Source organism: Crocodylus siamensis, chromosome 10, assembly GCF_052110815.1.
Source record: "Crocodylus siamensis isolate JL-2025a chromosome 10, ASM5211081v1, whole genome shotgun sequence".
In the NCBI taxonomy this organism is placed as follows: Eukaryota; Metazoa; Chordata; order Crocodylia; family Crocodylidae; genus Crocodylus; species Crocodylus siamensis.
In genome coordinates this window covers 1821523-1838357 of record NC_143404.1, presented here as the reverse complement: position 1 = coordinate 1838357, position 16835 = coordinate 1821523, and the positions used below count along the sequence as shown (strand labels likewise).

The following is a 16835-nucleotide window of genomic DNA, read 5'->3' as shown; positions in this document are numbered from 1 at the left end:
GCACTCAGGGATCAAATCATAGTCCTCTTGCATAAGTTATTTTATAGCCCACGATTCTCTTACCCTTACTCCTGCCCTACCTTCTACCTTACCTCCCAAACAGTCCCATTTAAATGTGTGATACTACTTGCAGAGGAAGATGCTGAGCAAGGTAAGGGAGGTAAAACTGGGCCCTCTGTTATCAGTGCGCTAAACAACACTTTGCAGCACACAGAGTCTACTGAAAAGCAAACAAAATAGATTTTTTTTTAAATAAACCACTGTAGACAAAGGCAACGTGTACGTCACTCCTGGGCCCACTCCTCAGCTCCCCCCTTCTACTTTTATTGCATCAAGAATGACCTTTTGGTCATGAAACAGAATTATTTTGCTTGCTAAAATGCCCCAAGTTAAGGTACCTAAATAAATGCAAGTCCCATCAAAATCAAAATGCGGCCTAAGAATAAAGAGAGACAAGGTCCTGATTCAGGACAGCATTTTAAGCACATGCTTAAGTCCATCTCTAGCTAGGAAAGAACTTCAGCACCTGCTTAGAGCTACCGATGTGTTTGAGTGCCTTCCTGAATCTGGGCCCAAATGCAGACCTGCTGGAAGCAAGAGAAACCCCAGAGGCTTCAGGGACAGCCCCAGGCCTATACCTGGCCCCTTGCAATGCAAATGGATGACCATTGAGGGGACTCAGGTTTCTCCTTCAACACACCGACTAAAAAGATGGTATTGGGCTAAAACATTTATTTTGTGTTTTAAAATTCTCCGGTAAGTTATCAGCATCCACATTCAAAATTACAAATCTCGTAACACTTTTCCCCCCCCCTCCTCCTCCTCCTCCTCCTCCTCGCTGTCAGTCACATTAACTTGCTGGATGCTGGAGGGTGTTGACGGGGTTCCCGTGAACACGTTGTCCAGGGTTCCGATATCCAGCTGTGGCACGGGGTTTAAACATTCCTCCTCGCTATGGCTGTGGCTGTTGTAATAAGACACCCCCTCGAGGCTCTCACAGCTGTGGGAGTCTTCGCTATGTGTGTGTTCGTCTGAGTACTCCCTGAAAGGATAGTCTCTGTTCAGAGCGGAGAACATGGCTTCGTGCTTTTGATACTGGTCTTCGTAGAAGCCGAGGCATTCGGGCACTGAGCTCGCAAAATTCCCATAGCCAAACGGAGGGCGGCTGTATGGGCACGTGCTGTGGTAAAAGAGATCAAAATACATTCAGTAACACCTTCTCCCATCGCACTAAGCTGTCTTATGAACAGACAATATAACAGACTGGCTATACAGGTATCCAGGCCTGCAGAGCTACCTTAATAATCTACATGAGCAAATCCACAGGGCATAGAGATAATGAAAGACGCCAGCCATGTTACATATGGTAAGAGGCATGTGCAGATTCTAGGACAGAGACACTCGCCTCCATGGCCAGCCAAATGGTGAATCCACATACAAAGCTCTGATTAATTTAAACAACACAACAAGGTGGTGATTATTTTGAATGTGGGAAAGCTGGGGCCTGATCACCTGGTCTGTGTCATCTCAGTTTGTGGCAGAGATAAAAAGAGGGTCTAACTATTCCTCTGATTTCTTTTTTAAATGGTGCCTCACATCTGCTACCTTGTTGGTAGACAAGGAGAGTATGTGAGAAGGGATGTGGGATTGGGCTTCATGTGAGTAACAGCTTCAATATCTTCCAGTGAGAAACTTCACTAGAAAGGACCACAGAAGCCAACAAGAAACATGCAACAAAAACAACTGCTTTCTGAGCCAGACTCTTTTATTCTGATTCAGGATCTTGAAGGCCAAACTGTATTATAATTTATACAGTGACACAGACATTTACAGCACTGTGTAGTCAGTACAGTGTGTGAAAGAAGTAATAAAAGCCTGGTCCAAAGATGTTATGTTTTACAGGCATGCACTGATGCAATGCATATGGAGGCTTCAATGGGACTATTCATATGTGTAAACTGAGCACATGGATCAGGGCCCAGAAGGAAATGGGCCCAGCAATTCTGGGCATGGCGTCATTTATACAATTAGTGCTACACAAAAATGTCACCCATTCACATGCAAACAGTAGCCTTCAGACAAGAACTTGCAAACGAGCCTGCTGGTACAGTTTGTAATTTTTCAGAAGCACAGTTTGTATTAGGACAGGGGTTGGCAACCTATGGCCCGTGGGCTAGGTCTGGCCATTGGATCCAGCCTGTGGATATGGGGCTTTGGCAGCATTCAGTGGCAGTGGGCTTTGACTTTGGGCACAATCCCTGTAACACTGCAAGAAGAAGTGCTTGTTATGGCCAGGTCCTAGCGCCTGCCCACCCTCCCCTGCCCTGAGGGGGTCATTCTAGTCTGCAGCTGGAAAAGGTTGCTTGGCACTGTATTAGAACACCAGACAACTCCCAACACCCATCCTAGATCTACTCAGAGTGTAGGGGTACAATAATCACAATAATTTGTTATGCTGAATTCCCTGTAAAACAATATAGGAAAACCAGTCATTACAAAGGTGCTTGCAGTCAGTTTAACCACCACCAAGGTACTATAGGTGAGGTATGCAACCCATGATTCACTGTCTCAAGGGGCTCTTCTACACCTGACTAACCCGAGAATACAAAGATTACAACAGAGTCTGCTTACTGTAGATCCCCAGGGCTTCTCCCATCGGGTTAAACCTATGCAATACTAATTATAACTGTATTCATAGAACTGCTGTCAGCGTGCTGCTTGTGGTGCTGTGTAGTCAGCTCAAATGCTCACCTAATTTTAATCCCATTTGAGCTTTCAGTTATGTAATTTCTCCTAGGTAACTTTTTGCAGAATTCAGTTGTCCTGTTGGACATGGCTTGGGATATGGTGACAGGGTGGCTTAAAGGTCCTGCCATGGCTCGATAAGGTATGAGGGCAAAGCCTTATTTTTGACCTGTGCTCACAGGCCATCTCCAGATGACGCAGCTGTAAGACTGGGCATTGGGTCATTCAGGCCGTGGAGTCAAAGGCAGTTGAGCATGTTCCCTGGGGAATCACTGCCTACAGAAGATGGTATGCCTTAACCCTGCCACCCTGAGGGACTGTGTTGGTCCAGCGAACCTTGTTGGGAGCAGAGTGGAAGGAAGCAAATGTTTTTGTTTGCCCAGGAGTTGCTAAAGCCTGCTGGAGCCACCAGTAAGTGGGCACAGCTTAGAGCAGCCTCAGGCTGAAAAGACAGCAGTCAAAACTGCTGCTATGCCCAGCCCTGCTTTTCTGCACAGAGTAGCTTGAGCTGTTGGCTGTTCCTTCAGCTTGCTCTCAAAGTGATAGGTTTCTTGGATTTCTAGCACAGACACACTCACTGAACTTTAAATTGACAACGCTGTTACCTGGAGGGAAAGTAGTGAGGTCCGGGCAGGAAGTATGGGTGGTGGAACGAAAACCGAGGCGGCACTCCGAAAAGAGTGGCCGGGTGGCCAATGGGAGGAGGCTGGTAGAGGTGTGAGTGAGGGATGGTGGTGGCTGGAGGGAGCTGGGCGCTCCGCGGACAAGCAGCCACACTGGAGTACTCGTGGGGCTGGCTGGTAGAGGCAGAGAATCTGGTGTGGGTGATGCTCGTGCTAGTAGGGTTCCTGCTGGTACTCTCAATGCACACCGGGGTAGGTCTCTTCACAGAGCAACTGGATCCGGAAGTGACGTGGTGAGCTTCTGTCTGGGCAGGTCCCGTAAAGTGCTGTGGGGGGATGACTGGGCACAGGGGCAGACTGGGAGCTGGGACAGCCATGGACGTGGTGCTTCCCACACTGGGCTGGAAAAGCGTAATTGGGCCTGGGTGCTGAATGGAAGAAGCTGAGAGCTGGATGGTAGAAGCCTCACCTTTCAAAAACAAAAATAACTTAGCTGACTACTTGTTAAACAGAAGCCACCTCCTCAACACCACTTCCCTTCCACTCCCACTTTCAGGCTACATAGTGGTGAGGAAATGCATCTGGTGAATAAAGAACCAGTCACGCAGATAAATTTGCCCACATCCTCTGTGGTACTAAGAAAAGGGAAAACGTGGCTACGTTACACTGCCCCCATACTTGGTTCTTCTACCTATTCTAAGAAAGTACGCAATACTCAGCACTAGGTCACTGCTATGTAATTCTGAATCACTTGCCTTCTCCAACCAAAATGCCAGGGAGGTCCAGCAGGTAACAGGCAGCTTTTCCAGGTGGTACCCGATCAGGGTGTAAACCCTTCTGAGTATTACCACCCCTGAGAAATCGGCACGGCCTCTGTTCAGAGGCAACAGGAAAACAATAGCAACTCTTTCAACTCAATACTCATGTTGGGACCAGCAGTGAGTCCAAAGGAATCATGCCACCACCACTTTTTGATATGTATGAGGTCTTCTTATAAAATTCCCCCTCCAGGCACTGCCAGAGCTGCTTTAATTATGAGATAAGGGATTGCTGATCAAATCGGTGCTATGCTGCAGAGCCACGAGCTGTAGTGGAATATACCTTTTCCACTGACCAGCTTCCATAAGGAGGGTGCAATTCTGCACCCCCATTTTCTGTGCTTCTTCTATAACCTTAGTTTTGTGCATACAGAAACATGGACTTTTGTGCTCAGACTGTGACCCCTGGCACACATGTGTGGCAGGAGGCACGATGTGGGCACTGGGGATCAGATCCCAATTGCACCCTTCCTACTTGCAAGTGCTGGGGGAATCCAGTGTCATGATCTCAGCCTCCCCACCTCTGCGCTGGTAAGTTGAAAGCCAAGTGCTCGCAGGTCTGGGGCCAGTTTGAGATCCCAGTACAGTCCCTGGCCACCTACTGTCGGCACCAGCCTGAGACCTGCTACACCTTCAATTTCAGGTGCCCTACAAATTAGCCATAAAAATGTTCTACATTATAGAACACTATAGAACAATGTTATAACTGGTTTGGCATTTTCTGGCACCCTGAACTGGGGTTGCCTTGCCATTTATGCCATGATTTACACATTCATCGTGGCATAAATGTAACATGTATAAGAGGCCTGTATGAACACATGCCAGCTGGTCAGAACTACCTTAGCTCTCTGCATAGATCTGAATGATTGTACAAGGAATATGTGCCCATGAAAGCATGGTGCATCCATAATCTCATGGGCAAAGCTACACTGAAGTATTAGAGACCTCTGCAAAAAAATGTAGCCCAACCCATGCTTACTTCCCAAGAGGCTCCCCCTGCTAAATTCTGCTTTGTTCACAACAGCTTCTCTACTGCTGGGTTGTTGCTCTAACCACTTCTATACAAGCACACGCTTACAATGTATAGGAAATGGGTTTTCTAATTGACATTGAGAATTTCATCCAAGCTAATGAAAGAAACTCACAGACGGGATGGCCGATACTGCTCTGAACCCCAGGGATGACGACAGAATACGTGGGTGCCCGGAAAGGGTAAATGGTGGTTGGGTTCGTCGTGATGATATTCTGAGAGGTGCCGGAAAACACGGTGGAGACGGTCAGTGGGAAGCGTTTTCTTTTGCCTGGTCGTGGTTGATAAACCCAGCCTGTGGGGGAGTGAGTGAGTACGTATGAGTCCAACTGCCTATCTGGGAACTGGTTTCTTTCTTACTTTATTAGAGTATAAAACAATTCTGAGAAGTCTATGAAGATGTGACAGGGCAAGTCCTGCTTCTCTTTTAAGTCAGCAGTGAAACTACTATTTTGGGGAAGATTGGAGGCAACTCAAGGAGTGATGAACACAAAGCTTTCATGCATTTTCATACAAGCACCTGCTGTCTGCTTGGTGATGGAAATAAAGAACCAGATAGCCATAGGGACCACAGGAATGAAAGACACCACAAGCATGTACAGGAGAAAATGGCAATGCAGCCTGGATTCTTCTAAAGATGTATATGCAGCTAGGTTAAAAATGTGAAACTTTCTCTGGAAATTCACTGGCTCCTTAACTCTCAGCCACACCTGTGTAAATGTCATGTGTATCAATGGTGAAGGCTCAGTGAGGCCAGGCCTCAGTTGCTGCAGGCTTTCTCCACCGATAAGCAAAATCAGTCAAAAACTAACAGTTCCACAAGGATGATAGTGGGTCATTTGCCCCAAACATTTAAGCACCACTGTTTTTCTGCTTCTTTATGATGCATACAGAGCGGCTGAATGTTCGGTAGGACATGGGGTTGTTCCTTGTCTTCTGTTTGCTTATGACATAAGAAAAACAGGTTGTGACTACTCTTTGACTGCCTGAAGAATTAGAAGGATTATGACATCACAGACAAGTAAATACCTGATGTTTTCATAGCCTGTACCCAGACTGATTAAAACTCCTCAATTTGTTGGTTTTATGAGTACTATTAAACCAAACTTTGAGGGATAAAAATTCTTTGTTAAGGACTCAACTCCTTGCCCCCTTTGACTGAAACATTTCATCCTGTATTTGGTATCCCCAGCTAGTCCCACATCAGCATAGAGAAGCCCAGACTGGAGGCTTGATTCACATCTCCATAAGGGGAGTGTAATAGAAAGAGGCTGACACAGGGCTGACCACAGTAGCAAAGAAAGCTCTTAGCATTCCTGATGCTTCTAAACTAGCAAGTCATGAAAGCTTTTCTATTTCTCTTAATAATAAACCCTTTCCCCCCCAATGCAAACATGGATCTTGTAGTTGAATTCAGCATTTTACATGGACTTGCTGATTTGCAAAATCAGTGTTGCAGTATTGTATTTCTGCACAAGACACAGCACCAGCCTCGCTAAATCCAAAACCTCCAATTATTGGAAATTGGGGGATTACGTTCAATAAGCTGACCTTCACTCCCTGTGTATCTTTTCCCTTTCTGGTTCCTATTGGACTGGGTACATTTGCCAGGGAACACGTGTCCCTCTACCTTGCATTTCCCCTGTTGCAACCATCTACAAACGATCTATGCAAAGTGTTGCAGTGACCGGGGACATTTTCTGAATTCTGCGTCAGGACATGAGACTTTGCCTAGTGCTTACACAACAAAGAGGTGGTATATTTACCAGGAAATTCTTCCCTGTGCTTTTTTTTAATCTTCTGAGCTTCATCATAATAGGGCTTCTTTTGCTCCTCGGTGAGCTTGTTCCACTCTAATCCAAGCTGGACACTGATTTCGGCATTATTAGCAGCTGGGTTAGCTTTGGCTAGCGCTGGCCGGTGAATTCTTGCCCACACCATGAATGCATTCATAGGCCGCTTTACGTGACCGTTTCTGTCTTTGCTAAACGGGGTATCCGGTATCCCTACACAGCAAAATCAGGGAAGAAGATCATTGGACAGACGACACATGCAATTTTATCAGGGGTCGTATAAAAAACCCTCAGAAAAAGACAGACCAATGTTCTGAGCCTCCATGCATATATGAGGAATTACTCCTAGAAAGCTGCTGGAATATGGGAGCGGGAATGTCTCTGGTCTATTTGACATTAAAGCATTTCCTATTGTGGCATATTCCCTCTCCCTTTTTTAATACAACTCATACCGCAGTGGTTGATAATATAAATACATTGTGCTGGTTTGGTTTCCTTTTGGCCAGATTATTTTGCTATTTAGTGCTTGTATTGATAAGGGAGCTCCAGTATAAGCTGTACCAGAGTAGGCATAGCCACAGTGACTCTGCAATGTATCAAAACTCTGGCCTTGGAAGCATGTTTCAGGGTGGGACAGCTCAACCCCCTATCCCATCAGCTCCTGGCTTTCCAGCAGATGCTGCCACAGTGCTAGTGAGTTCTGTGGTGTGGACACTTCTTTGCTGGAAGGACTGAGCACACTGAATGCTAGTGGGATGGCATCTGCTTCGGGTCACTACCAGTCTGGAGCAGAATCGGTGACCGGAAGGAGAGGAAAGTTCTAACTTCTGCACCAAACCGCTGCACAACCATGTTTACAAATGCTGCGACTGGGAGTTATAGATGCACAAAGCTTGCATTACGTTATTAATGCTTGTAACCCCTAGGCCAGTGGTTCTCAACCTTGCTTGCACCAGGACCCACTTGCGAACACCGACGGCCAGCGCCGACCCATTGCCCCTCACTCCCACATTCTTTTAAAGGAGAATCCATTTTTTAAAGTTTGTCGATCCACTTTTAGTTTCATTGCGACCCTATCGTATCATCTTGTGCCCCACTTGTGAGTTGCGAACCGTGGTTTGGGAAATGCTCAAGGCAGCATTCCTCAAGCAGCTCACAAGCGGGGCGCAAGACAATATGAAAGGGTCCCCCCGGAAGTCATGAAAGGCAGTGCTGGATTTAGCCTTCAGCTACTCGCAGTTTAGGGCCTCGCAACACGAAAGGGCCTCTAAATAAGAAAAACAAACTGGACATTTTTGTTCTAATATGACAACAATGATCTTACGAGGTCCCTTCCGGCCCTAACGTCTATGAAATCTGTGAAAAATACACAGTCTTGAGTTCATAAATTTGCGAAGAACGAACTGCCTGCCTGGAGGAGTTTCCCATGTATTGACTCCTCCGCGAAATCCTACGAAATACGAATTTTCATTTCTACCTGGGGGACCTTTGACAATCTTTTCTCCAATGCCCAATGACAGGCATTTGTTCCTGAACGCTTGCAATCAAAGAATTTGGGGGGGTGCAAAAAATCGTGTCGGTCCGATAAAAGACATCCTCTCTACTACGAGTCCCGACGGCAGAAATACCCATCGTTCATCTTAAAATTTCACGAAAACCCCTTTTCGTGGATTATTTTATCTTAAACGGGACGTAGTGAGGGGCCTAATCCGGCGCCAGGCATGGGGGGGCCCCGGGAAAGCGTTTCTCCTTTTTCTCCGTTTTTCAAAGTTTGTCAGCCCGTTGTTGAAGCCGGCCATCCTATCATCTCGCGCGGCCACGCTCCGCAGGATTTCGGCGCCTAGGGAAGGCCGACCAACAGATGCTGACTCGACGCCTACGCGGGTGCGGGCCCCGGGGCCCACCTGCATCGGCCGGCAGCACCGTGAGGGGCACGTCTTTGGTGTCGATCTTCACCGAGGGCTCCAGCAGGGCCTGCATTTTGAGGGGCAGCGAGGGTGCGCTGGCAAGGGGGTCGCAGCCCAGCGGCTCCGCCTCGGCCTCCCTCTCCCCTGCGACCGCGACCGCGACCTCTCCGCGCACGGTGCCCGGGACGGGGGGCAGCGGCAGCAGCAGCAGGCGGGGCGTGCTGAGGGGGCGCGGGCTGGGGGGCACGGGGCGGGGGGGCCCGGCCCCCCCCTCCATGGGCCTGGGGGGGGCTGGGGGCGGGGGGGGCCTGTGAGCGGAGGCAACGGCCGTCGGCCTCGCGCGGGGTCCGCCAACGCTCCCCGCCGCCGCCACGTGCCCGTCGCCATGGCGACCCCAGGACAATGGGGTCGCCATGGCGACGGGCACGTGGCAGGAGGGAGGAAAGACCAGAGAGTCGGAAGGCAGAAGGGCCGGAACTTTCTTTCTCCCAGGGAGAAAGACGGGCCGGAACTTCCGGGAGCTGGGCTGAGGGATCATGGAGTCGGGAGGCAGAAAGGGCGGAACTTCCGGGAGCGGGGCTGAGGGACCAACTAATAGAGAGGCAGAAAGGTGCCGCTTCTGGTGGGAGCGCTTCCGGGTGAGGGCATGAGGCTGTGGGCACTGGCGGTCGGCGAGCGGGCGAGGCTGAGTGGCAGTGTGGTCTCCATGGCCAAGAGCAAGTTCGAGTACGTGCGGGCCTTTGAGGCGGACGACGCCTGCCTGCCCAACACCTGGGTCGTGGTGCGCCTGGACGGCCGCAACTTCCACCGGTAAGCGCCGCGCGCTTCCGGAAGGCCCGCGGGCCCAGCCAATGGCAGCACCAGTTCTAAGCGGGGCGGTTGCCGGGGGCGACGCCTCGGCCAATAGGAGCGCGAGAAATGGGTAGGGCCGGGGGCAGGGTCTTGCGTTGCCATGGGGCCCTGGGGATGGAGAGGGGGTTGTTGCCGAGGGATATGGGCGCTCTTGCTCTGGGTCTGGTTTCCCAGCAGCCCCTGCCTTGTTTCTGTTGGAGACCCCAGGAGCCATGACAGGGAGGGGCAGGGTTTCCATGGAGACGGCCCCAGCCGCCTTGGCAGGGACTGGGGTCTTGTGGCCATGACAACGGTCCAGAGCTGGGATCCGTGTAAGCCAGGCCACGCTGCCACCACCCTAGGATCCTGCCAGCGCTCCTAGGGCCAGTCTCCATGGAAACCCTGGTCCTGCTGCTGCGGTCTCTGTGGAAACCGACCACAGCGATGCAGGCGGAGGCTGCTGGAAAGTGGATGCAGATGCGAGCATGGGAGGGGCAGGAAGATGCTCATCTGGGCTCCTCCCAGCCAGAGCCTCCTTCATGGTCTTGTAGATGACCGGCTCGGCCAGAGCCCAGGGGAGCTCGACTAGGATGTTGCACCCGGATGCACCGTTCAGCTGAAGACTCGTGAGTGGTGTTGCTTCATAGGGATTCAGTAAAGCAGGGGTCTCAAAATACTGTGGGCCGCATCTGGCCCGTGAAGCCCTGTGATCTGGCCCGTGGGTCTCGGCCTGCGTGGAGCTGGTTTGGCACCTGGGCTGGACCCACAGGCACTGCATGAAGCACAGGGGGTTGATCCTCAGCTTCATTTGCATGCGGTGCATGGCTCTGGCACAGGGGCCTGCTGTATGCGGCTTCTCGCTGAACCAACCCTGTGTGCTGGCTCGAGGGCACATGGATGGCTTGGGGTTCAATTCGGACCGGGCCCAGAGCCAGTGCCCAGGGCCGAGCTGGCACAGCGCTAAATGCAGCCCATACCCTGGGCCAACCTGCTGTAACGCCTGCAGTGTTGGGTTCAGCTGTACGTAGCACAGGGGACTAGCACAGAGCTGGTGCTGCACACATTGCTGTGCCGTATCAGTCCTGCGTGCTGGTCCCAGAATTAACTGATCCAGCTCGCAGGGGCCAGATGAGTCTGACACCCCTGCAGGAAAGCACGCAGGCTCTGACAATGTGCTGATGTGAGCCTTTGTACAGGTAAAGTCTGAAAGCTCTTCAGCATTTTAGCTAAAGGCTGGAAGTGTAGAACAAACGGTTTTCCCTGAGTAGTCAAGAAATTTAGTCTGGAAGCATAATGAGGCTGCAGAGTGCCTGTATACATCCCCCTGTCTGCATCTGGTTGATTTGGGTTGAGGGTTAAATAGTTATTATAAATATTGATGGAGAAAAGAACAGGTTTCCAGGTGCTAGAAATGGAGGGGTTTCCCTTCTATACCTGGAGATAATTCTTTTTCGACATGCGTGGGATTTTTAAACATCAGCGCCTGTAGGAAGTACGTGTGATGAAAACATGCCTGTACGCCTTGCTTGTGTCGATTTCACAAAGTTATGTTTCTGATTGTGTGCTCTCTGTGAAGGTTCTCTGAGAAGCATGGTTTCACAAAGCCCAATGATGACCGTGCCCTGCATTTGATGACCAAGTGTGCCCAGACGGTGATGGAAGAGCTGGAGGATATCGCCATTGCGTATGGACAGAGTGATGAATACAATTTTGTTTTTAAGAAGAAAAGCAACTGGTTTAAAAGAAGAGCAAGGTAACTTCCTCTCTGGAATTTAGCAATTCCTCCCAGACTTAATATCTCATGGGGAAAAGTTGTATTTATACCCTCTTTTTACCTTTGCCTCTTCCTGTTTACATATTTTGTCTGTATGGTATAGGTAAAATTGATGTGTTATGCTTATATGTACAGTATATGTATATCCTGCAATTAGCTGTGAAGTTTTGAGGTTATCTTTCTGTGTATGCCGCTTTTGAAAGATAAATATAATAACATAGGGTTAAAAAAATATTCTATCAAAAATAGAGGGTTTTGGTAGCCTACTTCCCTTTCTACCCTCAGTGCTTAACATTTTTCATTGCTCAGAAAGAACCTGTGCATCACTGGTGGGCCATAAAATCATAAGGAACTTAAGCAGCACAGCTCTCCACCAGCCATTATCAGTGTTACCCCATATGTTTACAGATAGAAAGGTATGAGTGTTTTAATTAACAGCTAACATCTGTTCTGTCTCTCTCTTTTCTGTTTTTGCAAGTAAGTTCATGACCCACGTAGTCTCCCAGTTTTCCTCCAGCTATGTCTTCTACTGGAAGGATTATTTTAAGGACCAGCCACTTCTGTATCCGCCAGGATTTGATGGAAGAGTTGTGCTATACCCCAGCAACCAGAATTTAAAGGACTACCTCAGCTGGAGACAAGCTGATTGTAAGCATCTTTAGAAAAGAAGGGAAACCCATAGAGTGGGGCATTGATAACTGATGGGTTTGTTTTCTCTCTTGGGGATGGGAAAAAGGCCTTCCCTGAATAGTCCACTAAATTTGCAGATAGTCTGTCTCTCCTTTGACATGATTTCCTATTTTGACAGGCCACATTAATAACCTCTACAATACAGTATTTTGGATGCTTGTGCAGCGAAGTGGCTTGACTCCAGTACAAGCGCAAAATAGATTACAGGTGAGAGAATCTTCCAAGATCACTTTCTTTTTAAGATGATCAGCTGCAAAGAATATTTTTTTTCTTACTAGACGGACAACATGTGCAAAATCTAGTTCCTCAATGGTTTTAAGCACATGCAGTCATGTCTTGTCCATTCAGCAAGGTCAGCTGCTTGTGTGTATGTGGTGTTTGTCTGAAGGTGAGATGAGTTCTGTCTTTCTGTCTTGTTCTTGCAATGCAGAGGGGCATAACTGAGAGAGAGAGATTTTATTTAAACTTTGTATAGCATTTTAATTCCATAACTACTGATTCTGAGTCTCTAATAACTTTGGATATTGCAAAGATTGATTAATGTTTAGCAAAGTCATTTGATGATGATAAAACTATTAAATGCTATTGCTAGTTAATTATATTTAACAATTAGTCTTTCATTCCATGCTGTTAGAAAGTTATAAACAAATGAGGCTATAAGGGGTGTATGTGTTTGTTTTCTTTTTTTCAATCTCAGGGAACTTTGGCTGGAGATAAGAATGAAATTTTATTTTCCGAATTCAACATCAACTACAACAATGAGCCCTTGCTGTATAGGAAAGGAACTGTACTAATATGGCAAAAGGTAAAGGCATTTTAACAGCTTGTCCACCCTCACATTTTAAAAAAAAAGCGCTGAGCAATTTACAAACCACAATGAAACCACCAAATGATTCTGGTGTTAAATTGTCAGCTTCTGTGGCTGTCCATAAAGGGACGTGTTCCAGATTCTGAGAAATGGTTATAGATATAGATAAAAAGAGTTACGGATAGAGAGGAGTAATTTTTTTTGAGGTGGTACAGAAATATCTGGCCATGTAAATAAAAGGAAAGTCTTAATGCCTGAAATGTGAATCATTTGGGCATTTCTGCATAGACTGATTATATTCTTGTGCATGTCGTCTTGACCATGCATGCCACCTTGAAAAATTCTGCTTGCCTAGGACTTCATCTTTATTTGCTTTTTTAAAAAAATGACTATGAATCATGACAAAAGTTGAACAAGCAAGTTCTGCATCCACAATGATTAATTGTAATGACAGGTTTTCCAAGCCTGACATGATATAATCCAAAGTGAATATTTGGGCCTGTGCCAGCCTCACTAGGATGGGAACGTTAGCATTAGTACAATGAAGGAATTAGGAGCATTCAATCAGACTCTGTGTTCCAGGAACTGAACAATCTTATCTTGTTGCTTAAATAAAGCAGAGAAAGGATCAAATTTGCGTCTTTATTTGCAGGTTAATGAGGTCACTACAAAAAGAATCCAATTTCCAAAGGAAACTGAAGAGAAGGAAGTTGAAGTGACACGGACCAGGAATAAAGTTGTCCCGCTGCACTGTGACATTATTGGGGATCAGTTCTGGGAAGAGTATCCTGAAATCCTGGCTGATGACAGCTGAGATTCCCAGTTTGAATTTAGGTGTAAAGAATAGTTTTATAGTTTAATCTATGGAGACTCTTTGTGAACTGAAGAGCGTGGCAAGGTTGGCTGGAATAATTTAACCTTGTAACCTTTATTGTGAAAGGTATTGAAATCTTAAAAAAACAAAAACAAAAGTATCTTTGTAGTGTAAATAGATCCTCCAGCAAAAGTTAGAATCAGGTCCTTTTCAAAATGGTAAGAACCCTTTGTGACTGACCAGATTGACCCTTGTAAGGCTACATTTGCCTCAAGACTGATTACTGTATTATAATGTATGTATGTAGCATCCTGGACATTAAAGTCCCAGGCTGCTTTATACAGTTGGTCAAAATAACATTATTTACTCTTCAGAACAGCGTAAAACAACAGGAAAACTTTATTTAGATTTGTTTATAACCATGAAGCAAATCGGAGTATGTAGGGTAGTACTTTTAAATTAAATGCCAAGACTCTGGAGGTTAGTAACAAAATATTCAAGAACTGTATATCTCAGGCCTGTATCAGAATATTATGACACAGAACAGCAATTTATAAAGGGCAACTTTTTAATGTAATTCTTTAATGTAAATTACATTTGTAATTTTTTTAAATATACAGACATGTAATTATTTCCCCTCCCCCTGCCCTGGTTACCCTCGGTATGTTTATTACTCAGACTTCAGCATCACTGTGACTTTATTAGTAATTAGGAGAGGCCTCAAGTAGTCAAACTATAATCACATTCTTATATAGGCTTGCATCCTAGCAGGAGGTGTGTGGGGGTCACGCACTCATTTTCTGCTGCCTGGGAAACCACCTGACTCCTGCTGTTCAGGATAGTGAAAGCTAGTGGTGCTAGGAGAGAAGCTGGTTACCTGTGGTGAGGAAGTTTGAAAGGGCTTGTATTGTTCTGCATCGCCTTGTAGGTGACCCTTCTAGCCAGGTACAGGAAGAAGGGGATGAGACCTGGACTGATTGTAGCAGTAGGGGAGTTTGCTGTAGTGAGTGTGTCTGAAGGGGTTGGTTGCTGTGCTGATTTAAATACCAGCTGCAGGCAGGCTATTTACCAAAACAGTTCAATCAGTACAGTCCTTGATGGGGACAAAAGTATATCAATTATGTCTATGTTCTTGGAAATTTAGGGAAATCAACTATATTGGCTTAGGTACCTTTTATAGCAGTATAAGTGCATTCACATCAGAGCGTTGCAGTGTTTAAACTATATTGCCTTAAAAAAACAACAGTTAAAGCATCACAAAACCGACTTGGAAAGCGAGAATTCAGTTCATGCTCTGGGACTGGGCCTAGAGACTGGAAGCATGGAGCGAACGTGACTTGGTTGATCAGCATTCCAGCCATTTCTTTCCACTGGAAAGTCTCTGATTTACAGCAATACACTTTTCTTGGGTGTGTCTACATGTATGCTTTAATGTGCATTAGCTTATTTTAATGCGTATTAAAGCATCACAGAAAAACAGTGTGCTTCTGCTAATGTGCATTAAAATAGGCTGCTGTGCCTTGTAGTACTTCAGAATGGAGGTACTGAATTTAATGTGTATTAACAAACGCGTATTAATGCATGTGTAGATGCGCCGGCTACTGTTACTTATTCATAACCTGTTTGGAAAAGCTCTTAATAAATACTTACTGATCCATGGAATCTTATTACTATGGACATCCCCTATCCTGTACCTTTCCTACTACAGCAGTGGGGTTAGGCCTGAAGAATAAAGCCCCTTTTAAGCCATTTGGATCATAAACAGTTTAAATATACATAATAAGGTAGTAAATACTCTTTTTTTTTTTTAATTCACTGTATGCAATCCTGTAGAAACAAATAGAAGAATATAGACTTGAGTGATGAGGGCAGCACTTGTTACCCGTTGTGAATTAAATCACTGGACTGCAATTAATTAGTCCTACTACTATCATTAAACTTACATAATCTCTTTTCCTCCTCACTATATGAACTCTACCAGATGTCATTCATGGGATATCAAGGAGACATTTCTCATCAGATTATGATCAAACTAAAGAAAGTGAAATTTGGGCTTTTCACTGTATTCTGTAGGGGCTTTATATCTTCCTAGCTCTTCTCATGCATTACCTATTCCTCACTATAGTGTATATGAGCAGTGAATATGCCCATTTTACAAAGGGCTGGAAAACGTAGGACCTACTTTTGAAAGTGGCCTTTTAATGTATGTCGCACGTGTTGTGAAACTTTGAACAAACTGAAATGGAGGGAGGGAAAGGGGGTGGGAAAGTGCCCAGCATCTTCAAAAATCAGGCCCAAAATAAAGGAAATTGCCATCCAGAATTAGAAGGTACATGTGAAAGATGAAGGGGATCGAAGGCAGGCAGGTTTAGCTGTGTGTTCCTGTGTCCTTGTGTTGTGTTCAGACCAGTTGTTGTGAGAGCTCTGAGGTTTTACTCAGTGCCCTGCTTAAGGAGGTGGAGAGGAACTGAGGTTTCTCAGTTGTGTGCCACCCATAAAATATTTGACCTGTAGGAAATGACATGTCCTCTAAGGTAAGGTGGTGGAATGTATTCATGCAGAGAAAACTAGAAGGCAGAGCAGAGATGCATGTTGTAGACCAGTGATTCCCAATCCCAGGTACTGTGGTACCTGCGGTGCTTTAAGGTCCTTTCAAGGGTGCCATGTTAGCACTTTGCAATCTCTGGGCTTATTATGTGAATCGCCTTGGCTAACAGGAATAAGGTGTTGAAAACACCCTGCTCTGCTGTGGGCTTGCTGAATTTGCAAGAGCAACAGCTCTATTTGTCATCAAAAAAACAAGTGAAACCTGAGAACCAGCATTTTCTGAGGGGGGCTTGGGTGTAAAAGACTCGGGAACCACCCTTGCAGACTGACTTCATAAGGAAAAGTAAATGGGCATGTACTAGTTACTATCATAATATAAGAATAACATGAAATTTGGTCATTAAAAGGTGGCACTTATTGCCACCAAATGTGGTGGGAAAGGACAAGATTAGTTT

At 46.3% G+C, this 16835-nt stretch overlaps 2 protein-coding genes across 4 annotated transcripts; one reads left to right on the top strand and one right to left on the bottom strand.

Moving 5' to 3' along the window:
- Positions 1-783: 783 nt before the first annotated feature.
- SOX30 (SRY-box transcription factor 30) lies at positions 784-9193 on the bottom strand. The gene is made up of 5 exons (XM_090064903.1): positions 8914-9193; positions 6983-7222; positions 5332-5511; positions 3351-3837; positions 784-1180 (listed from the first exon to the last, which is right to left on the bottom strand). The coding sequence occupies exons 1-5, from the start codon at positions 9191-9193 to the stop codon at positions 784-786; spliced, it is 1584 nt and encodes a 527-aa protein (XP_089921029.1).
- A 302-nt stretch (positions 9194-9495) lies between these two features.
- THG1L (tRNA-histidine guanylyltransferase 1 like) lies at positions 9496-15744 on the top strand. Of its 3 annotated transcripts, none has more exons than XM_090064593.1 (6): positions 9496-9726; positions 11324-11500; positions 12000-12169; positions 12330-12418; positions 12909-13016; positions 13672-15744. In XM_090064593.1, the coding sequence occupies exons 1-6, from the start codon at positions 9563-9565 to the stop codon at positions 13831-13833; spliced, it is 870 nt and encodes a 289-aa protein (XP_089920719.1). In that variant the 5' UTR covers positions 9496-9562; the 3' UTR covers positions 13834-15744. The 3 variants fall into 3 exon arrangements, with proteins under 3 accessions (XP_089920719.1, XP_089920720.1, XP_089920721.1); XM_090064594.1 differs by lacking the exon at positions 9496-9726 and adding an exon at positions 9993-10373; XM_090064595.1 differs by lacking the exon at positions 9496-9726 and having other exon boundaries at positions 11363-11500; positions 12004-12169.
- Positions 15745-16835: the final 1091 nt, after the last annotated feature.